This window comes from Conger conger, chromosome 4 (assembly GCF_963514075.1).
Source record: "Conger conger chromosome 4, fConCon1.1, whole genome shotgun sequence".
Taxonomy (NCBI): Eukaryota; Metazoa; Chordata; class Actinopteri; order Anguilliformes; family Congridae; genus Conger; species Conger conger.
Genome location: NC_083763.1, coordinates 54694736 through 54717853, shown reverse-complemented (window position 1 = coordinate 54717853; position 23118 = coordinate 54694736). Strand labels below are relative to the sequence as shown.

Here is a 23118-nt window from a genome sequence, read left to right as displayed (position 1 = left end):
CCTCCTTGCTACCCACTGCACCATCCGTGCCGCCCTCGTGCTGTGAATGTGTGGAACAGATTTGCCAGTGGGTAGCACGGTGGTGTAGTGAGTAGCAAGAATGTCCTGGGTTCGACGGGGTCTTTCTGTGTGGAGTTTGCAGGTTCTCACTGTGTCTGCGTGGGTTTCCTCCAGGTATTCCCGTTCCCTCCCACGGTCATGTTTACATGAGTAGCATTAGCCATAATTTTGTATAACAAAACAAGTAAACGTGTCAATTCAATAATCCCATAGACATAGTTCTGTAATTATATATCAGTTTATTTTAGAAATCATTTCAAAGAAAATCTTGTATAAAACACAAAATCTAGTGCATGCTGGTCATGTTTCTTTAGCTCTTTGTGAACAAGCCTTTCAGAAATCCTTTCACACCTTTGGACCCTGAAACAAGAATAAAATAGCCGGTATATTAGTGTCCTCACAGAGTGAAACAGCCATAATTTATCATTCTATATTTTGTAAGAAAATACATTTGTTATAATAGCCCCTTTTTGGTGAGATGCAACATTTATCTCCAGTTTGATGTGATTGCTGTATTCATTCTCAGTTTGAATGGTTTAATATTCCCCATTTGAATCCCCAGTCCTCACAAATCCCCAGATTCATAATCTTTCCCACACAAATTCCCTGTCCTCATCGTGAAGCATGAGATCTATATCAATGATCTTCGTTCCTGGTCCTACCAGGCCGCAGGATTTTAGTTTTTGTTCTGTTCTAGATTAATGCTAATTAATGCTCATGTCACCCCGCTTCTCATTGGCCTCCACTGGCTTCCTATTGCCACACGCATCCGATTCAAGGCCCTAGTGTTGGCATTTCAGGCTGCTAAGGGGACTGCCCCACCCTACATACAATCCTTGATCACTCCCTACTCCCCAGCTAGACCACTCCTGTCTGCCAGCTCTGGTCGCCTTATGGTTCCCTCACTAGCACCTGGCGGTCGAGCTGCACGTTCACGCCTGTTTTCCGTTCTGGTTCCTCAGTGGTGGAATGACTTGCCTACCACTGTCAGGACAGCAGAATCCCTCCCCCTATTTTGACACAGACTAAAAACACACCTTTTCAAACTCTACCTTAGTCCTCCCTCCTGATTTCCCCCGCCCCCCTTTCTGATATCCCTATCCCTCTTGTCTAACCCCCACCCCCCCAAAAAAAAATTGCACTTATGATGACTATATGTTTAAAACAGCACTTCCTATGTATTTTCCTAGTTATGGATGTGATGCTTTGACTTGTGGAAGAACCTATGCACTTGTAAGTCGCTTTGGATTAAAAGCGTCTGCCAAATGACTAAAATGTAAATGTAAATGTAATGTGATCTGATTGGCTAGACCAGCGGTGCCCAATCATGTGACATGGAGGGCCGAAGGTATGTCTATTAGTGAAATCAGCAGGTGAAATGATTGGTTGGAATGAAGCCTGCATACTCTTGGCTCTCCACAACATATGACCAGACACCACTGCTCTAGATTAATGCACTCTGATACTCAGGGACTCAAGGACCAATTATTGAATTTGTGTGGTCCGAGCAACAGACAACCCCACACACACACACACACACACACACACAATCCCTCACATTGTGGCTACACCGGGATTAGAACCACCTTGTGTGTCCCAGTCAGTCACCTTAACCACTACGCTACAGGCCGCCAAAAACTTACACATGCACACACACACGCATACACACACACACATAACCCCATACACATACACACACATACACACACACACACACACACACATAACCCCATACACATACATACACACACATACACACACACACACACACACACACATAACCCCACACACACACATACACACACACACACACACATAACCCCACACACACACTCACCCACACACACACACTGCTCACCCTCCTTCTCCAGCACGGTGTAGGTGGTCTCCATGCCGGCCTCGATGTGGTCTGTAACGTGGCAGTGCAGCAGCCAGGTCCCAGGGTACTCCGGCCTCATCTCCAGCGTCTGGAAGGTGGCGGGGAACAGGTCGAACACGTCCGCCCGGTGGGTGCCACTCAGCTGGGGGAGGGGAGTGGAGGGGGGACAGCAGACTCAGTATCTCATCAGTAATGGCACAAAGCCAACATTGAGAATGCCATGATGCTGGTTTTATGCAATGGCTGTTTTTGTGTGATCAAAGTTCTAAAACAAATAACCCCCCCCCCCCCCTATGGGATTGCTGTTAATAGTATTAACCCCAAGACTGCTATATGGCACTCAAGCATAACTACTGTGAAATCCCAATAGTGCCAACCTTATACCTTTTCAATCAATGAAAATCACTGCTATACTATTGTTTTGAGCCCCTATTAAAACCCTACTAAATGTTCTCAATTTTCTCAACCAAAGGGTTGGGGGTTAGGGACTGCACCTTGTACTCGAAGCTGTGTCCATGGAAGTGGGCGGTGTGCATGTCCACCTCGTTCCCCATGCCCATCAGGTACCAGTACACCTTGTCCCCCACGTGCATGGTCAGGCCCTGCAGGTTCCCGTACACCCAGCCGTTCATGGCTGAGACACACAATCACATTACAATTACAATTACCTTACATCACCATTACATTACACATTACAATTACGTGACATTACATCACCATTCCAATACACATTACAATTACATTACATTACATCGCCATTCCAATACACATTACAATTACATTACATCACCATTCCAATACACATTACAATTACATTACATTACATCACCATTACAATATATTTGTTTTAAAATGATCACTGACACAATAACATCTTAATTAAGGACTAAAGTATTGTCAAATGAGTCACCCAGTTCAGGTCTTCTCATAACTTCAAAACTAATAAGACAGATTTGCCAAAAAACCTCCAAACTCCAAGCATACCATGCATCAAGTTGCTCTCAAGAAACTCCTCGTTGTCTTTCTGAACTTTGCTCACGTTGGTGACGTAGGTTTTGATGTTCTCGTCCAAGTACCAGGACTCATTTTCATCAAACACCATGAAGAGCAAAGCAAACTCCTCAACCTCCTTCTTCAGACCGATCTTCCTCAGCAGGCACCGCTTACAGATGACCAGTGGACCAATCAAACCGCTGTACAGGTCCTGAGGGAGGGGTAGGGGGAGAGATGGAGGGGTACGGAGGGGTGGGGCAGAGGGACAGAGAGAGGAGGGAGGGAGAGAGACACTACCTTGTGATGATGGTTAAAGTACATGACTGGGACCTGCAAGGTCGGTGGTTTGAATCCCAGTGTAGCCACAATAAGATCCGCACAGCCGTTGGGCCCTTGAGCAAGGCCCTTACATTACATTACATTACATAACACTATTGGCATTTGGCAGACACTCTTATCCAGAGCGACGTACTGTTGATTAGACTAAGCAGGAGACAATCCTCCCCTGGAGCAATGCAGGGTTAAGGGCCTTGCTCAAGGGCCCAACGGCTGTGTGGATCTTATTGTGGCTACAGCGGGATTAGAACCACCGACCTTGGGTGTCCCAGTCATTTACCTTAACCACTACACTACAGGCCACCCCGGCCGTGCGGCCGCCCCTTAGCCCTGCATTGCTCCAGGGGAGGATTGTCTCCTGCTTAGTCTAATCAATTGTACGTCACTCTGGATAAGAGCGTCTGCCAAATGCCAATAATGTAATGAAAACCTGAACTCTTTCCATACACTGCAAACTCTACCTGTGAGATAATCATGATGGATACTGAACAGGTAGCACGGCTCATGTTATTTCACACCTGCACTTTACCTTATTCACGTCCACTGTGGAGTAATAAGCCCCAACAATACATTCCTCCTGGCCTTCCCCCGGCCCGGCAGACTTCGGGATGTACCAGGTGTAGGTGTGCGTCTCGCCTGCAGGAAGATGGGACTCTTACTGTTCTTCACCAAACATGGTCTGAGTGAATTGGTTCAACAATGTGGCTCCATTTCAGCCATTTTGTAAAACGTGTGCAGAAGGTGAGGACATCAAGCTTTTTAAGCTGCTCCATGGTGCATGCAACCATTATCGTCCAACAAAACCAACCACAATGCATTTGCTCTTCATAGACACTCGCATAATTCAACCAAAGATGGTAAAGGAAGAAAGATGGCAATCTCAACTATCAACTATTCTGCTTCAAAGTAATAAAACACGACGTGTGCAGTGGTGTAAAACCTCCGCCTCACCTGGTTGAGTCTCGAAGACTTCAGGCTTGTCGGTCTTCACCCCGTGCGCGTGAATTGAGTAGGGCCTTGTGGCCATGTTCTTAAACACGACCTTCACCTTATCGCCAACTTCGCCATGAATGAAGGGTCCTGAGGGAGCCGAAAGAATCAAACGATTTATATAACAATTGAATAATCACAACCACTTTCATTCAATGATTATGGCCTAGATCAGGGCTCATCAAATCATGGTCCTTGAGGGCTGAGAACTGGTGAACTTCCACCCTCCCTTTACCAAGAGAGTCAGGCCAATCATGAGCAGTTATCGTTCAGCTAGTGACCCGTGAGGAAAGAAAATTAGGGCTGGATTGGGATTCGAGGACCATATTTTTGATGATCCCTGCCCTAGATTCAAGTGGCATTTGTCCTTCACTCTGGGATCTGAATGCAGGCGCAAGCGGGCGAAGGAGTGAGTGAAATACCCAGGACTCCCAGGTGTTCTTCGTCTGCAGGCCTCTCCTTCTGCGTGGTGAAGGAGTCGTCGGTGAACTCTCTGTAGAGGACCTTCTTGTACTGGGAGCCGATGAAGCGGTCCTCCTTGTTGAGGAAAGCGTTGCCCGGGCTGGGGAAGGGGAGAGGGAGCAGAGCGGCCCTTATAGTCACTTTCGGTTTTTAAAAACAGGTCCGGCTTTCACATCAAAATTAATACTGCTCTTATTAATATTACATTCCAATTAAATCCATTCTACCTCTACACTTGGCCAGATAGTGGAGGATGGGCTCCTCCTCTATAGCCAGGTTCCTACCGCCATTCCAAATATTGACAAATTAATTTGATTGTACGTTTTGGTTATGAATCTGTTTTGTGCTTGGGGATCTGCAATGGTGTTTTCTCATTTCCCAGGGTCTGAAGAGGTCATTATGTATATTAATAATTATGTATTATACTGACATATCTGAGAGTTTCTAAAAACCATTAGAAATCCCATATTTGACCCAGGTCAGGTAGGCCAGAGGGTGCCAGCACCACCCCTGCCACTCAAATAGGCATTCCCTGAATGAGAAGTGATCATTGGTGGATTTCACCCATGTCGGGCCCTGAAGGCTGTTACCTGTCTTTGATTGGTGGAATTGACCCATAACTGTCTTTGATTGGTCGATTACCTGTCTTTAAGGCCCTTATACATGGTCTCCTCCCAGGTGCGGTTAGGCGAGTAGTCCCACACCATTTCCACGGCAGCGATGTAGTAGGTCTTCTGGTGAAGCATCACCATGCTGTCTGTGTTCCACCAGTGACACTTCTCCACGGTGTAGTCGGCCCTCATGCCAGCCCGGTGGTGGTCAACGGTCCTGCACTCCACTTCAAACTCCCCTGTGATGGATGGAAATGGGAAATCATTACATTACATTACATTACATTATTGGCATTTGGCAGACGCTCTTATCCAGAGCGACGTACAACAAGGTGCATACCCATAACCAGGGATAAGTTCGCTGAAAGACCCTAGAGGTAAGTACAATTTCAACTGCTACCTGTACAACAAAGATAAGGACAAGGGCCAATTTTTTTTTTTTTTTTTTTTTTTTTTTTGAACAAACAAACAGAGCAAAAGTTACCAAAGTTAACTATCCAAACACTGCTTACCTAGCCAACTAAAAATACCGATACACAAAGCAAGTCACAGAGACAACAATTAAGGTTCACAGGGAGGTAGGAAGGGATGGGGAGAGGTGCTGCTTGAAGAGGTGTGTCTTCAGCTTGCGCTTGAAGGTGGGGAGAGATTCTATAGTTCTGACCTCAACGGGAAGTTCGTTCCACCACCGTGGAGCCAGAACAGACAGTAGTCGTGAGCGTGAGGTGGAGGTTCTGAGAGGGGGAGGTGCCAAGCAGCCTGTGGAGGCTGAACGAAGAGGTCTGGCAGGGGTGTAGGGTCTGATGATTTTTTGCAGATAAGCTGGGGAAGACCCTTTAACTGCTTGGAAGGCTAGCACCAATGTTTTGAATTTGATGCGAGCCATGACAGGCAGCCAGTGGAGGGAAATCACTATGGTGATATTATGCACGCTACCGCAATCTCCCCTGTGATTGGCTGGAATGTGACATCACTGTGGTGACTAGGTACCCTGCGGTATACAGGATGATCCCACAGACAGTCCACCTTCCCTTTCATATATTTTTGGCATATCAGACGGGGAGAACTGAACATCTAATCGCATAGGCGGACATTACAATACATTATGTAGCGTCCTACAGAACTTTCTAATTTTTATGATATATCCATTTATACCACTGGGTATTTTACAGAGTCAATTCCAGCTAAGCCCCTTGCTCAAGGGTAATATAGCCATTTCCCACCTGTGAATCAAACCTGCAACCTTTCCGCCACAAGCTCAGGGCCCAGACCATTACACTACACTGCCAGAGCCACCGCAACTGCTCCACAGCGCCACCCTCCACATTTGAAATAAAATTGCAACATTAACAAATGCCAATGTTCGGGAGCCTTCACACTCCGATGTGGCCCATAGAGTCTCCGGAGAGAGCCGGGATCCTTACCCATGCTGTCCGGCTCCATGATAACCGTGTGTGAAATGTGCGGGAACAGGTTGATGGAATCTCTCCGGGTTCCGCTGACGGTGAAGCGGTTGCCGTGGAAATAGAGGCCGTGGATGTCCACCTCCGAGCCCAGCCCGGAGAGGTGCCAGGACACCGAATGGCCTTTGCACATTCTCAGCCCGTTCAGGTTCCCGTACATGTATCCGTTGATCGCTGCGGTGAAGAGAATGTGAATGGCATTTTTCTTCCTGCCAATTTGGAATGCCCAGTTTTGTTTGTGCCCCCCGGCACGGACAAGTGCAAACTCTCCGCCAAACACAAGTGTGTGAAGTTGGTTCTTTTCACTAGTTCAGCTCACACAAACACTCAGGGCGGGGAGGTATTTCACAAAGCAGGATTACTGAGTCAGCTGGATAACTGCATGGAGTAAAACCCAGAACATCTCTTTTTACTTCAGTCCATGTTCCAGATATTCACTGCAGTTATCCAGCTAACTCAGTAATCCTGCTTTGTGAAATACCCCCAGGACATAGAGCGTTTGGCTTGTGCAGGCAGATTGCCAGCCTACCACTGACCTGTGTGGAAGGAGACAAGGCCCAAATTGGAAAATCCAGGTCACAAAGTAAAAGTCCTCGATCCATGATTTTGTTCCAATCACATGGATTTGCAAATTTAGCACAATTCTTCATCCAAGAAGTAGAATTAAAGAAATCAGCTAGCTGAGTTCATGGGTGGACTTTTACTTTCAGACGCCTGCACTTTCCACCCTGGACTTCTCACCAGCAGAAATCTCTCTCATCTCTCTCATCTGGGGTGATGGTGCTGCTGATTATATGTCGCCCAATGCTAATGCATGGGTTCGATCTGGATTCAATACCAAACCGTGGAGTCAAGCAGTACCACATCAGGATGAGTCACCCAGCAGTCCCAAAGAGAATGTCCTTATCAGTAGGTCAGTTTGCCCCTTTTAGGCAGATTCTTTTTGGGGGGAAATGACGTTTTGTGTACAACTTAGAAAAAAGTGACTCACAGTGCATTTTGTTGGATTCCTGGAAGTCCTTATCCTTCTTGTTGACAGTTTTGGGGGATTTGGTAAACTGTTTGATGTTGTCATCCAGATACCAGCTCAGGTTCTCGTCAAACACGGTGGCCAGCAGGTGGAACTCCTCCTTTACATTTTTCTGGAACATTTAAAAACAACAACCTTCCCTGTGTCAAGAAAAATGTAAACTGCAAAAATGTAAACTGTGAAATGTTAACTGTAAAAAATGTAAAGGTTTTGTAAAGTGTCTGTAAATGTTGTGGTCTTACTGAAAATGTAAAGTTTTACTGTAAATGTTCTAAAGTCTAGCTGTAAATGTCGTAAATGTTTACATTTTAGCTGCAGTTGTACCTGTTTCCCTGACTTCAGAGTGTTTGGCCTACAGACCAGCAGGGGGCCCACCAGTCCGGAGCTGGTATCTTTAACGGAATCCACTGCAGAGTAGTACAGGCGGGTTATACAGTCTGCGTCCCCCTCAACCGGACCTCCATCCTTGGGCACCACCCACTCGTAAGTGAAGGCAGTGCCAGGCTGAACCTGAGAAGCTGGGGGTGGAGTCGGAGGACCTGGAATGGATACATCAGCTCAGGCAAAGAATTCAGAGAGCTGCTTTTCACACATTGTACATCTGGGATTATCACCTCTGGCCCTCGTAACCAAATCCAGCCCTGGTTTTCTTTTCTCTCGGGTAATTAGTACTATTGATTGGCTTCACACCTGACTCCCAGGTAAAGGGAGGATGGAAAACCAACAGTTCTTGGTCCTCAAGGACCATGAGTTGCTGATTCCTGTTGTACATGCATGAGTCCTGAAACTCCCTACTGTCTAGAGTTAGAGTTCATGTACACAGTTTTCCAGAGAGAGAACTCCACTGGTTTTCCCAGGTTTATGTTTGAACAATAAGGACCCTAATAAGGATCCAATAAGGACCCGAAAAATAACTTTGCTGAGACAGATATATTAGCCATGTGCTGGTTGAATACAAAAAGTGTTACATTACTTGTGGGCGACTCTCACCTGCATTTTTAATTTTTTGCAGCAATATTTTGGATCTGTCTGTTTCTGCAGGGTGATGAGGAGAGAATATTTGGTTTAGAAAAGTTTCTCACTGTTATTCATAAACTGATTCATGAAGTTATTATTGCTTTTTTACCTGCAGGAATAGAGTCATAGAGTGTCCCATCTTGTTTGATGGCGTACTCCACTCCATGCGGTTGCATACTGTAAGGGTGAGTGGCTTTGTTCCTGAAAATCACCCGGATAGTGTCCCCCTCTTCTGCCCTAATTACCGGACCTGTAAAACAACCCTGCGGATCATTAGTCCTGCAGTCTGTCTGTTAGAGAAAGAAATCATTACACTAGGGTGTGCTCTATAAAACTACATTACCCAGAATTCCCAGGTGCTCCTCTTCTGCAGTCCTCTCCTTTCGTGTGGTGAAGGTGTTGTCAGTATATTCCTTATACACCGCCTTCTTGTACTTTCCACCAATCCTGTGATTGCCTGTCTCAAAGAACGTCTGGGACTCCCTGGAGACATTTGGATAAAACTGTCATGCCAGTTTCATTTATTGTCAAGCCATGTTCATAAACTCATATTCATATTATCTGTCCACACTCAGCTTTATTATAGTTAAGATGAGGCTAAAATATTTGAGCATACTGTCTTCATCAGCAAAATGGTCTTAGCTGCAGTAATATATACCTAACATAGGATAGGAATGACCCAACAGAACCTCTATTATCTCTATTATCTATTAGGCCATTCATTAACAAGTTGTTTCATCCAGTGTAAATGGACTGTACTCCTGTTTCAGTGCCTTGTCATTTTGGATGAGTAGCATAGCTTTAAGCAAACAAAGTAATGCCCCAAATTTGACCAAAGTGCATTGACTCAAGGCTGTTTGACACACTGATGACTAATGGCAGATTAATAATTGACTCTTGTAGAGTAAGACTAGATTGTTTTCCAGTACCCCTCAGATTTCAGTGGCTTTCCTGTAAATTTGTTGACCCCTAACGGTCCGTAGTCCCACACGACTTCCTCCGCGGCGATGAAATACTCCCGGATTTCACCGTGTGGCTTCGGCTTGTGAACTTTAGGAAAACAGTCCTTCACCTCAAAAAGCGCCTGCATCCCAGCTGTCAAAAACAATAGAAGAAGAATATACATTTTATGACTCAATGTTTAATGTATAACGCATCATTATAATTAAGCATACATATTATTAGTAGTAGAAGTAGTAGATAATTAAGCATAAGCATTATTATTATTATTATTTGTAGTAGTAGTAGTAGTAGTAGTAGTAGACTATTCATACATTTTTATAATTCATGTATTATTATTATTACTGTTATTATTACTACCTTCTACGTGGTCGTTGACCTGGCAGCTAAGCAGCCAGCGCCCGGGGTTGCTAGGCTCCATCGCTGCATTGACGAAAGTGGCCGGGAAGAGGCTGATGGTGTCCACGTGGTGCTTCCGGTCCGTCAGGATCTGGCCGTGGAAGAAGGCGGAGTGGATGTCCACCTCATTTCCCATCCCGAACAGGTGCCAGTGGATCTTGTCCCCGACGCACATCGTCAGCCCAGGCAGGTTACCGTACACGTAGCCGTTAATCGCTGAAATAAAACGCTGGTCGCATTTTGTGCTGAAATAACCGCCGCCTTTGATAATCGGGTGCTTACGCTGGTGCCCTACTACTGTATTTTACGATTATATACATCTAACAAATAAATACATGGGGTCAAATCTTGCTGAAAACAAAACGATGCCAATTTCTGCATATTCCTTTGTTTCTATAACAACAGTTGGAGGTAAGGTGCAGTTGCATTTTAGTTTAGTAAAATTTAATGTCACACTTTTTTTGTTCAGGGTGTCTAGTCAGTCTGCAGTAGGGCTCTAATCTGTCTCAATCAAAGACACATAACAGTTTCCAATAAAAAATCTTCATCCTGCATTATGCTACAGGCCAGTGGCAAAACTGGTTTGATGACCACCTCCAATTGGAACCCCATATACACATGATCATTATTGGTCACAGGATATAGTTACCTCACACCTGGTCAACTTGTCATGGCTAGGCTTCTAGCATCATATCATATCTTATCACCCATATCATATTAGCAGAAGGGAAACTCACAGTGCATTTTATTGCTCTCCTGGAAATCCTCATCTTCCTTGTCCACTTTGGCCGGTGTCTTGCAGTATTTCTTGATGTTGTCGTCCAGGTACCAGCTGAGGTTCTCGTCGGAGACGGTAAACATGAGCGCGTACAGGTAATCCGCTGCCTTGTCGCCATGAATGTCCAGTGTGTCTGGAAGAGGTAGGAAAGCCATGCATTTCGACTTTTTAACCATACCCCATAAACCATACTTTTTTATTATTTTTTTATTAAATGTATGAATAAGATATTCTCAGTTTATATAGCTGAATATTCACTGAAACAATTCAGGTTAAGAACCTGGTTCAAGAGCTATGGCTTTTTACGGAAGACTGTCGCAAAAACACTGACAAAAAGAGTTAACAGAATGGCAAAAAGAAAAGGGCAAACACCAGCCGTGAACCCCCAAATAACAGGCGCATGAGGTAAAACAACAAACAAATTGCATTCCCCCCTGCTGGCGGGGAAGTCAAAATGGCCGCCGCGTTACCTTTTTTGCAGATGATGAGAGGCCCGATGAGGCCGGCGGCGATGTCCTTGGGGGCGTTGTGGTGCGAGTGGTACACGCGCGTCAGGCAGTTGGAGTCGTCGTCGGTGGGTGCGTGAGACTTGACCAGCTGCCACTCATACCTGTGGGTCTTCCCGGGGCCCACCTGGTCGTCCTGCTTCTCGTCCTTGTCCGTTCCGTCAGGGTACAGCGCACCTGTCATCCGCATAGTGCCGATTAGTCTATTAGTCTTTATAAATCAGTAGGTGGTCGACTAGTCACTTTGTTTTCAAAAATCGGTTGGGCAATGATAAGTCGATTTGGCTTTGGAAATCAGTAGAGGGTCGAGTAGTCAATTTGCCTACAGAAATCAGTTGGGCAACAATTAGTCAATTTGACTTTAGAAATCAGTCAAGGGGTGAGTAGTTAATTTGTCTTCAGAAATCAGTTGGGCAACAATTAATCAATTTGACTTTAGAAATCAGTCAAGGGTCGAGTAGTTAATTTGCCTTCAGAAGTCAGTTGGGCAACAATTAATCAATTTGGCTTTAGAAATCAGTAGAGGGTGGAACAGCTATGTAATGATTTCTTTATTTAATATGAATGTTTGGGACATATTTCATAGCACCCATATATACACACAGACACACAGCCATGCTCACATTTCATGAAGGCAGGCACACAGACACCGTCACACTCAAACTCATAGACTGGCAGACACACACATAAACCCGCACACTGCTCCACAGCACATGCACACACACCTTCGTCGGACTTGTTGTACTTGAGTCCGTGTGCGTGTAGCGTGTAAGTCCTTGAGGCCATGTTCTTCAGGTGAATGACGATCGTGTCTCCCTCCTCCGCCGAGATCACCGGCCCCAGGAAGCCCAGCCACCGTGGCTTCTCGATCATCTGCTTATAGGTGGCGTCCGAGTACTGCTGGTACACGGCCTTTTTGTACACGCGTCCAATTCGCGTGTCCCCCGGCTCCAGAAATTTCCCCGCATGCCTTAAAAAGGCATTCAGAAAGGTCCTTACAGTGCATTTTCACAGATACTCACGCAGAGAAGTCATAATCGGTCCCCATTTCACACAGATATTCTGCTTCAGTTTTCTTTCTACATTGAAATGTTGCCTTTACAAACATGCACAGCATGTGATGCTTCTAATAATGTAGGAACTCTGTTGATCCAGTTTATCTTGTAGTTGTAGTAGAGTTAACTATCCTTCTCTGCCCTTACAACAACCCTGTTGAAACAACAAAAGCCAGACCACCCTGAACTCTTCTCTTGCTAAACTGCTGGGTTTAAGCTGGTATGGGCTTGGTTACCCTGCTGTAAAATCCAGCTATGCCAATTGAAAATTGAGCAGATCAAGCTGGCATTAAACTGGTCTAGCTGGGTATGAGCTGGTCAACCAGCTGGTTCTGGTAGCTTGTCTGAGCTGTTAGCTGGTTTTAAAACATAGCTTGAGTTGGTCAACTCATGTCAAGGAGCTAGTCTGAACTGGTCAACCAGCTAAACAATGTCAAGCTGGGAGCTGGTCTGAACTGGTCAACCAGCTACCAACAGTTCCAAAACATAGCTTGAGCTCTTATTCTGACTGTGGCTGAATCAGCCCCATAACTACTATGTCCTCTAAGTATGGACCGTCTACTATGCATGCCGCATACTGTTAAGTGAATTTTAAGTGTGTGATGAACTCCGAAAAAATGCTAAAAAAAATATACTCCACACTATTTTCCAACCATACCATGGTAGCGTCATAAGATTTTCCGCCCTTGTGTGCCCTGGCCAAATTCCCACAGAACCCAGCTGTCTGCATCTGATTGGCTACACAATCCACTGCATTTCCAACCTACTTTGATTCCCCAGATTCTTATTGGGGAACAGAAAATTAGCTCTCATTTTACCTACCTGTTTAAATAAAGTCAAAATACAATGGATTTCAAACAAGCCCCTTTTTCAAATGTTTCAGTCTTCACATCAGATATAACATGTGTACTTACTCATCGTCATGGATAGTTTTGTTCAAGATTATGTTCTTCTCACTGGGAGCATAGTCCCACTCAATCTCATTGATTCCTATAAAGTATTCCCTTGTTCCACAGGACCCCGTTCCCAAAAAGCACAGCAGGAGAAACAGAGCGAGCTCTGGACTCCCCATTTTTTTTTTCTTTTTTGGATTTGTTGTGCTTATGCTCTGACAGCTGTCTGGCCCTTTATAGATAAGAGCAGAGCGCAAAGCCAGTGATCCAACCAATAGCTGCAGGAACATTTATCCTCTCCTTATCTCTGACAGGTTCTTCTTCCAGTAAGCAGATTTCTGATTGAGTGTGGTTTTCTAACCTCATGACTTATCGGTTAATTTCCAGTGGCCACACCCCTTTTTGAATCTAACCACTTTTTCCAATATTTTTTCACTTGAAAGAGGGGGAATGTTAGGCTGCCTGCACACGAAATCCCTGTAAAGCCTACTGCACGGTACAGGACTTTTCCAATCCTAACCGACATTGAAAACGTGAGAGACCCCACACGTAACAACAGATTTCACTGATTTGTTTTGTCTTTTAGTCATCAGAACACACACACAATAGATCATTTGGCCAAGATGGAACGTCACACACTTAATATTTAATCAGAGTCGTGGTTCTCACAACCGAGAATCTCTCAGGAACGTCTGTGGCGCAGTGTGACTTTAGTGCAAAACTAAGAGAATATCTCAGGAACGTCTGGCACAGTGTGACTTTAGTGCAAAACTAAGAGAATCTCTCAGGAACGTCTGGCGCAGTGTGACTTTAGTGCAAAACTAAGAGAATCTCTCAGGAACGTCTGTGGCGCAGTGTGACTTTAGTGCAAAACTAAGATATCGCTTCACAGTCATTTTGGCTCTTCTTGGCTATTGTGGGTTTCTGTTCAAGATTCTATCACCGTTCCCCTCACACTACAGGATTTTGATATTTGCGATAGGAAATTGGGACACCCCTGAGACAATCGGGGACGTGTAAACACAATATATTACTGGACAATCTGGGAAGATAATCAGTTGAAGCCAGACCCGTGTCTGAAACGCCCCCATGATTGTCGGGAGGGGCGAATCAGGCCTAAAATCGGCCCGATTATCTTGTGGTGTGTACCAGACTTAAATGAACAAACTGGGGTCTGAAGCTCTGGAGAAATGCACGGCCTGTTAGATTTTGGCTCACCTTCAAATTGACAAACCTGTAAGGCCCAAGGAACCAGATGAGGTGAGTCACAGTATAGTCAACTGCTTCAATGTGTAAATTAAGTTATAAAAAAAGAAAATAATTGTTTTCTTCAGAACCAGGTGTCGTGAGCCACGGACCCCTTGCCGAGCTCAGACCTCACGTTCCCACGAGCAGTACCCCACGAGGAGGTGTCTCGGGGACGAACTCAAGTACTCCGAACGTCCTGGAGCCCTGGTAAGTTCTACTGAACTTCCAGCCCAGTCTCGAAGTGAAGGGTGTGATGCAAATCTGGTATTCGATGTCCTGTATTCTATGTATTCCTCTAAAGAATCTTTATCACATATGATTATAGTAAGATATACTTTATTATAATCAATCAAAAGAATAGAGTTGTACAGATTACAGTGTACATATCATCTTTTGCAGTTTGCTAATCACATGCAAGTTACATATACCCCTCTAGCTCTTTCTAAATTACCTTTCCACCATGATGTTTAAAAATCAAGGTACACCCCTCCAATATCCATCATCCTCTTTGGCCTTTACCTTATCTTATGGCTCCCCCTTCATGGAGATAAAAGCTACTGAACTTCCATTAATACAATGGGTACGAACACCCCTAAAGTCTACTACTTATTTATATCGTATATAGTATCTTAATGAGAAATAAAAGACATAAAATTAAAAGGAAACTTAAAATGTATTACTTCTATGTACTACTTTTCCTACTTTTACAAGTAATATAGATTATAATTACCACCCATGCCTTAAATATAGCCATCTCATTTTCTGCGGGATTTGATCCCTCCTCCTTGCTGTTGATGAGCTCTTTGAACAGCTGCATTGGTTTGGGAATCTGGGGCAGGATCAGGACCCAGACTTTCGAAAGATGTGACTTTGCACTTCGTATTTCTCCTGCCTGTTGTATGGGATGTGCACTGGTATGTCTTCGAACACGTCGGGGGTTTTGCAGTGCAGCCGCAGCATATGCCTCTCCTCACTGACACTGAGGTTAGGGGGGGAGGCTTCAGGTTCTTGCGTGGGTCCAGCAGGAAGGTAGCGTGGAGGAACCCCGCGTCCCGTCTGTTGGCCTCCAGGTGCAGTTCACGGCTCCAAGCATGTCGTAAAAGCCCTTTAACTCTTTCACCAGCTTTTCTGTATGATGAGGGATGCGCTTGAACACCTCTTCGACATCAGTCTCGCTGCCACAACTCTTGGGCTGAGTCCGCACCGCGTACGTCACTCCTCTCTCCATATCCAGATCCCGGAGTGGCGCGCAGAGGGAGCGCGCCACTCCAGCTTGACTGTCTTGCGTTGCTCTCTCTTCAACAGCTCGTAGATATCTTCTGAAGCAAAATTCTAAGATCCCACTCTAAGGTCTAAAAGCTTATTCCTTATATATCTTTTTTGCATACAAAAGTGTACCTTTTTTGATAAGAAATGTCCCCAATATGTCAAGCGGGAAGGCATTTATCTCTTATGTAACTTGTTTTTTAATGATCATATTAATTATTTCTGTCATTTTCTCATACCTCAAAAGAAATTTCCCCAATATTTTATGTCATGTGCCCCTCCAGTTTGGGAATTTCCACCATCTTAATATACGAGTGGAAAAACACTAGCTCTTATGTAATTTTTTAATGAACCTATTCATCACTGGTATTTGTCTCCCTGTCATAATCTCTCCTTGGACTCTCTCCAAACTTTGACTTCATACAAGCCAGAAGTTAGTGCCCTCCACCATCTCAACACACTCTTCAGGTGCCCCTCTCCGCGGCGCCTTAAGGGATCTACAAAGGACATCCAGCCAATAGCTGAGTGTAAATCATCCACCAACTCTTCTATAGTCAGTCCTTTGAATCTATCCGAAAAATTATTTGTGCTATAATCAGGAAGGCCCTTAAAGCCTCTTTATCTTCTTTCGGTATTGACATCCCTTCCGTTTTCCTTATTTATTTATTTTTTTGTTTTAGCCAGGCATTGTGCCCCTCCCCTGTAGGGTTGGGGTATTCTCAGTCAGAACTTTAACCTTGCTCCTTAAAACCCTAAATCTAAGTCCCCCGACTTCAGACTCCTCTACTGACAAGTATGGCTGCTCATTCTCTGAACCACATATTTTTCTTCTTACGGGCGTTCTTACTACCACCTCGATGGCGTGTGCGAGGGGTTAACAATGCATTCCTTTCTAACCCATCCCCCGTCAATCTCTCATCAGGGGGGCCTAGGGCCGGGTCCTCGACACAGGGTTCCCGATCTTTGAATTCTGTCTGAATTTGATTGTTGATTAAGTACTTCTAATTATGACTTAAATTTGTATTTAATTTGTATTACTTTTGCAATTACATGGTTTGGCATATTATTAAACATTTTTGACCAGAGGAGTGCAAAAGAGTGGCTGAATTACTCAAATTATTTCTGTGTGGTCAATTTCCATTTAATTCATTCGTTTTGAGGCAGTAGCATTATTTTTGAGGCTGTCTTCTCATTTATTCTGATTAAGCCACTCTCCCTCTCTCACTTACACACTGTTCAATCAAACTCTCATGGTCTCTGTGACATGATCCCTGTAATTATTCTGATTTAATGTATATAGGAATAGAATGATTTTAGTCAGTAACCATGTCAGTCTTAGATTATGTGTTTGGGAGTTAGTCTGAAATTGCTACCATTTATTTTTCGGAATTCATATGTCTTTTGTGTCAATATTGGACTTTCCCAATGTCTTAGTATGTCAATACCACATTGTCCCAATAATATATAACGGTGCCCAGATTCAGAGTATGATAATCAACAGTAGAACACACAGTTCACTGATAAAGATGGAAAATAGAATCTGTAGGGCACGCTGTCAGCTTGAATTGCACAACGTAATCCCCCTGATTATGTCCTGTTAACCTGCAGGTTTCCCCCACTCACCCCACCCCCTGGTTCACCCCAAAAATCAATATGGTTACTGGAACAAGGGCTGAAATCTCTCCTGTTTCTCAACTGTCCTTACGGTAAGGTGCATGGGCTCATTTTGTAAGCGGGGTCTGATTATATCAGCTTAAAGCGTGATTCCATAGTAAATAGACCACTGTTTACCCAACTAACATTTTTAGATAACCTACCCATATCATTTTATCAAGAATATCCTTGAAATTTTTGCCCACGGGAGAAATTATTATTGTTATTTTTTGAATTGTTATTTTTTAGACCCGAATGACCAGTTCTATGATGCATGTATTATTTTCAGTGAATCAGTGTTGTCTTCATCAATGTGACGCAGTGCATCCAGCTATTTACAGGTTATATTATCTGTACTGCATCCTTTAGTCACACGATTTACATTTATAAGATAGCATCACGCCATTTAAACATTTATAATGTACCCTGGCCAGCTGGCCTACCAGGGCACTAGGAGCGAAATAAAAACTTGATTATACCACCTTGGGAATCCCCACTCAGGTAAGCTTGTAAATAGAGGGACAGAGATGTGATTACAAGTTTCAACAAGGGGTAAAAAAAAAAAAAAGATGTATTTATCAACACAAACACCCTGGAAGTTGATGGAACAAGGCAAATAAAACAGTTCAAGGTTCATTACATTAACCCTCAAAAACTATTTACTACACACATATGGTTTAGTGACACTTAAGACTTAAATTAAAGAAGAGTGTGTTCTGTCTCACATTTCTGAATGGTACAAGCCCCTTCTTCCCTTTAAGACCTCAACCATGTGTGTGCAGTAAATAGTTTTTGAGATATTGACACTTTTATAGGACTAGTACAAAATAGGTGGAAATGGCCCTCTAGGGGGCCAAAGTGGAAAGGGTTAAGGTAGGCTACACTTCAGAAACAGTTTATATGTTGAAATCTCTAAGTTCCATAAATGATGACTTGAACCAAATGTTTAAAATAAAAAAAGTTTATTTATTAAAGACAAGTGCAATTATCATACAAATGAGACCATTGTAAAATCTGACTCAATTCAAAATTAAATTATAATAGTATTCTGCCATCATTTTTCAACTGTCATCAATCTAACATCTTCAGACAACAAACATAATTTACAATATACTCTAATTTTACTGAACATAAAAACTTATGCATGACCTTTAGAAAAAGTTATTCAAATAAAAATAAACCACAACAGAAGACAAAACTACATAAAACTACAGTTCAATAAAAAAACATTGACACATTCATACTGTGAGTATCTCATCTGTTCAGTGCTGAAATATATAGTAGTAAAATATAAACAATGCAAAGCCTGCTTATTTTCTGTAAAGCGTGTGGATACTGACCCAGAAAATAAACCAGCCAATCTGTTATTTCCAGCGCATAAAAGCAGTGGAGGTCGTTTCGACCTGGGTCAAATACTTTATCTCAAATATTTACAATAATAATAGTCCTTTCGATAGCAGTAAAATTCCTGCAATTTTAACTGAAATATTTATTTCCACCAATATTCAGAGCAAAATTGTTCATTTGTTTTGTATCTTCCCAGCATTTGAAAATTCAGCAGGAGTGTTTTTTAAAACGTGAAGAATTTCATTCTGAATAATGGTCAAAACAGTTGTTTGCTTTAAAACAACTTGTGTCTAAAGTGGGGGCAGGAAGTATGTGAAAGTGAGTCTCCGGTGAGACTCCGGTGAGTCTCCGGTGATTCTCCGGTGAGTCTCCGATGGCTGTCCTCAGGCGTTGAGGCTGTAGTGCTGTTTGTAGCAGCAGGGACGGCACACGGCGGCCACCAGCCCGTTGGCCAGCTGCACGGCGCATATGATGCACTCCAGACCGCTGAGGCCCATCAAAATGGAGAACAAACTGACGTTCCACTCCACAACCCTAGGGGGCTCCACACAACTGGTCCAGTTCTCAGTGAGGAAGAGGTAACTGCACACACACACACACACAAGCACACATGCAAACAGACAGACACAGACACATGTAAATAGGCTTGTTGCACAGAACATTTTTTCACAACTTCACTGAAACTCTCAAAGGGTTGTGCTGTGGCAATTTTCTAAAAATAAGAACACTTTAGTACTAAATATCCCCCTTCCCAATGGGCATGGCCCCCCGTTAGCCTCCCGTCTTAGAAAGATGAGACGTACTCTCCACTCTGGTTGGCGAACGGGCTCTGCCACTCCCCGTTGTACAAGCAGAACGGTCCCTCTATCAGCGCCAAATCAGAGACAATGAAGCAGTATCCTGCTCCGGCCAGTCCAACCAGCGCAGCCAATACAGAACTGCACATCTGCACAGAGACAAATAGTGTTAGCCTGGCCCCTCCACCTCTCACCCTGGTCCCACCCACTCAGAGACAAACAGTGTTAGCCTGGCCCCTTGCACCCAACCCCCCACCCCCCCAATTCCCAGTTTGACATTTCCAGTAGCTGAGGCCTCCATTTCCTGACATTCCTAAAGACCGCTTCTTTGTCTATTCATTTATTTTTGACAGTAGCCTACGGACACAGAATCCCACAATTCATATGTCCTCTTTTTTTACTTTTATGCATACAAGTATTTAAGCGCCTGTATGGTGTTGGGGTTGAAGCTACGAGCTAGCCTCAAACCTCTGCCCCAAGGTTGCTGACATTTTTTAATTTGCAGTTTGCCATCTTAAGATATATAGGATATATTCATAAAAATATGGGAGTATATACTGCGGTACAACTGCAGTTTATTCCTAATAAGAGTCACTCTGCATAAGAGTGTACTTAAAATGTCAGACACTTATAATGTAATAATCACAATATAATGTAATAATGGATATCTAATGGATAGGAATCTACTTTTTCAGATGCCCTTGTATAACCAAAAGCTACAACACACAGAGGAGCTAATATCAAGGCTTGTTTCCTTGGCAACAAAGTTTTAAAAAACAGCAGCCCTGGCCTACACCCTTTCCTGTTACCATGACCCGCACTCCGCTAGGAAGCTGACCGCTAGGAGCTTGTTGCTACGAGACGCCCCACCCCGTCCGCTGTGGAACAGAACCGTCTGGTACAGACCGGAACGGGACCGCACAAACTCACCGCGGCTCCCTCACTCGCACAGCAGTTAGCACACTTCTTCAGGTTTATGAACACCAGCACGGGCAGGATCATCTGCAGAGAGAGAGAGAGAGAGGGGGGGGGAGAGAGAGAGAGGGAGAGAGAGAGAGAGGGGGAGAGAGAGACAGCAAGAGAGAGACAGAGAGAGAGAGAGGGGGAGAGCGAGCAAGAGAGAGAAAGAAAGAGAGAGAGGGGGGAGAGAGAGAGAGAGCAAGAGAGAGAAAGAGAGAGGAGAGAGAGCAAGAGAGAAAGAAAGAGAGAAGGAGAGAGAGTGTGAGAGAGAGTGAGAGAGAGAGCAAGAGAGACAGCAAGAGAGAGACAGAGAGAGAGAGAAGGAGAGAGAGAGTGAGAGAGAGAGAGTGCATTTCTATGGACGGACTTCCAGGTGCATTTCAAGGGTATTCCCACAAGGGGGCGCCACACCACTCTGGATTACAGGGTGGCAGGATTATGTTGGCAGAGCTGGTGTGTATGCAGGACTGTGTTCGAAACCGCATACTTGGCATTCGACTGATCAGCTTGAAATTTAGTATAAGTAGTATGCTAGTATGCGGTTTTGCACACAGCCCATGTTTCCACCAGTCACCTTGTTTAAATGCATTAATTAGTGGTACAGACACCAATGCTGGTTCACTTGCTGAGGAGATCACAGTACAAGGAAACGGGAAGGTTCTTCACATTAAGTCTTTGGATAAAGGCGCTCTATAAATGCCAACCATATACCATTTACCATTTTTAAATCAGCAACTAATTCAGACCCAAATACTTTTTTTAAAATTATGACCAACTGCTTTAGCTGATCTGTTTTGAGTAACAGCAACAACAACAAAAAACGGCCATTCTTCAGGCCCAGGACTGAAAACTCGTGCAACGAACACCATCAACAGTGGTGGAAAATCCAGGTTCAGAAAGTAGAAGTCCACTCCAGTATTTTATTCCAATCACCTGGATTTGCTACTTAGCACAATCCAGGAGGGCCACAGTGTCTGCTGGGCTTTTGTGCATTTCAGTACATAATTACTTCATTTAGGTCACTGGTTAAGACATGAACTGAAATCTTGTGATATCAGTTACAATAAATGGTAATAATAATCCTCACACATATTTTAGTCATAATTTGAGTCTTACACACTTTTGTATGGTCATGAGAAACTGCAGCAAACTTTAAACTTATGAGAATTGTAGTGCAAAAATTGGAATTCCTATTGGTCAACCATCACAAAGCACTGTCCAATGGCAATGCACACCACATAATTACATCAGTCAGTCTGAGGTTTGAGTGTTTCACCCAAGTAAAATATCAAGCACTGTAGAAAATTGGACTGGCTATTTCAGTCATGTTTTTTGAAAGAGCCTTACTCAAAACAGGCATACTTTTTTTTTTAAAGACCCCACTGTTATTATTATCATTGTTATTATTGTGTTAATCAGTCTTATGTTTCCTGAGAATAATGGTAAGAACAGAATGGTGTTCTTGTTTGTTGGTATTTTTGTATGTATAAAACATTGTCAGTCTCAAAAAACAAAAAATAAATATTATTAAACTTTAATATCTAATTTTAGGTAGTTGTTGATATAACATCCTATGCCAGAGATTTAAAATTTCTGTATTTCTTATCGTAAAGTCGGCATTGCTGACTTCAGCCCGGGTGTTTCTGGGTTTAGATACTCAAGATTTGTTCTATTGTTCAGCACAGCGTCCCCATCGTGAGATAATTTTAGCCAACTTCCTTTCACAGGGAAAACATTTCCACTAAGACCCAAAATCCTGTACAACACAAACAGCCATCCCCCACCCACCACCAAACTGCTCTTGTACCAAAACGTTGCACTTTCTAACTTTCTAGTCACGAAAACAACTTTACAAATCACAGTCTGACAGAGATTGGTTTAATTACCAATAACAAAAAAATAAAAATAATAATCCATGAACTCACCACTGCGCCACCTCCAACTATCCCAGTGAAGAACCACACATACTTGCTCAAGTGGTCCTGCTGGACGTGTTTGGACTCGGCGTTGGGGAAATAGAGGAGGATATTCGCTATAACGCAGCAGAGTGCCAGAGGGATAAGTGCAAAGCCCAGGGATCTGGTGAAACTCTTGGAACACATGTCGGTGGTCGCGGTAACGGAGGAGTCTGGCTGCAGCTGTAGTCCAGGAAGGAAACTGAAAGGGCAAGGGAGGGTGTTGCTTTTAAGTGAACCCCCCACCCATAACCCCCCCCCCCCCACACACACACACACACACACACACACACACACACTCATAAACACACACCCTCCATCCTCTTCAGACTTCCAGCCCGACTGCGAGTAATACTGAAAGGAGAATAATACTGCTGGGGGAAAGGATGACTGTATTTGGGATGCCTTTAGTCACGGGGGGGTTAGGAAACTGCCGTGCTTGTGCGTGTGTGTGTGAGTG

The 23118-nt window shown here is 43.9% G+C and overlaps 2 protein-coding genes across 2 annotated transcripts; both read right to left on the bottom strand.

Moving 5' to 3' along the window:
- Positions 1-279: 279 nt before the first annotated feature.
- On the bottom strand, positions 280-13729 carry cp (ceruloplasmin). Its single transcript, XM_061240694.1, has 20 exons — positions 13454-13729; positions 12210-12454; positions 11449-11661; positions 10938-11111; positions 10162-10416; positions 9771-9936; positions 9185-9324; positions 8951-9091; positions 8815-8859; positions 8149-8363; positions 7786-7936; positions 6756-6968; positions 5363-5570; positions 4681-4820; positions 4220-4348; positions 3798-3904; positions 2924-3143; positions 2434-2573; positions 1919-2081; positions 280-420 (listed from the first exon to the last, which is right to left on the bottom strand). Exons 1-20 carry the CDS (start codon positions 13720-13722, stop codon positions 371-373), a joined length of 3384 nt encoding a protein of 1127 aa, XP_061096678.1. The 5' UTR covers positions 13723-13729; the 3' UTR covers positions 280-370.
- A 4815-nt stretch (positions 13730-18544) lies between these two features.
- On the bottom strand, positions 18545-22845 carry tm4sf18 (transmembrane 4 L six family member 18). The gene is made up of 4 exons (XM_061239577.1): positions 22629-22845; positions 20674-20745; positions 19750-19892; positions 18545-19528 (listed from the first exon to the last, which is right to left on the bottom strand). The coding sequence occupies exons 1-4, from the start codon at positions 22803-22805 to the stop codon at positions 19330-19332; spliced, it is 591 nt and encodes a 196-aa protein (XP_061095561.1). The 5' UTR covers positions 22806-22845; the 3' UTR covers positions 18545-19329.
- Positions 22846-23118: the final 273 nt, after the last annotated feature.

Coding starts and splice junctions, on each gene's coding strand:
- cp (XM_061240694.1), bottom strand. CDS start 13,722: ATGTTCCTGCAGCTATTGGTTGGATCACTGGCTTTGCGCTCTGCTCTT. Junction 9,325..9,770: donor AAGCCACTGAAATCTGAGGG/GTACTGGAAAAC, acceptor AAATGTCTCCAG/GGAGTCCCAGACGTTCTTTG. Junction 3,905..4,219: donor AGTCTTCGAGACTCAACCAG/GTGAGGCGGAGG, acceptor ATCTTCCTGCAG/GCGAGACGCACACCTACACC.
- tm4sf18 (XM_061239577.1), bottom strand. CDS start 22,805: ATGTGTTCCAAGAGTTTCACCAGATCCCTGGGCTTTGCACTTATCCCT. Junction 20,746..22,628: donor TAGTTGGAGGTGGCGCAGTG/GTGAGTTCATGG, acceptor CTCTCTCTGCAG/ATGATCCTGCCCGTGCTGGT. Junction 19,529..19,749: donor TTCGCCAACCAGAGTGGAGA/GTACGTCTCATC, acceptor GTGTGTGTGCAG/TTACCTCTTCCTCACTGAGA.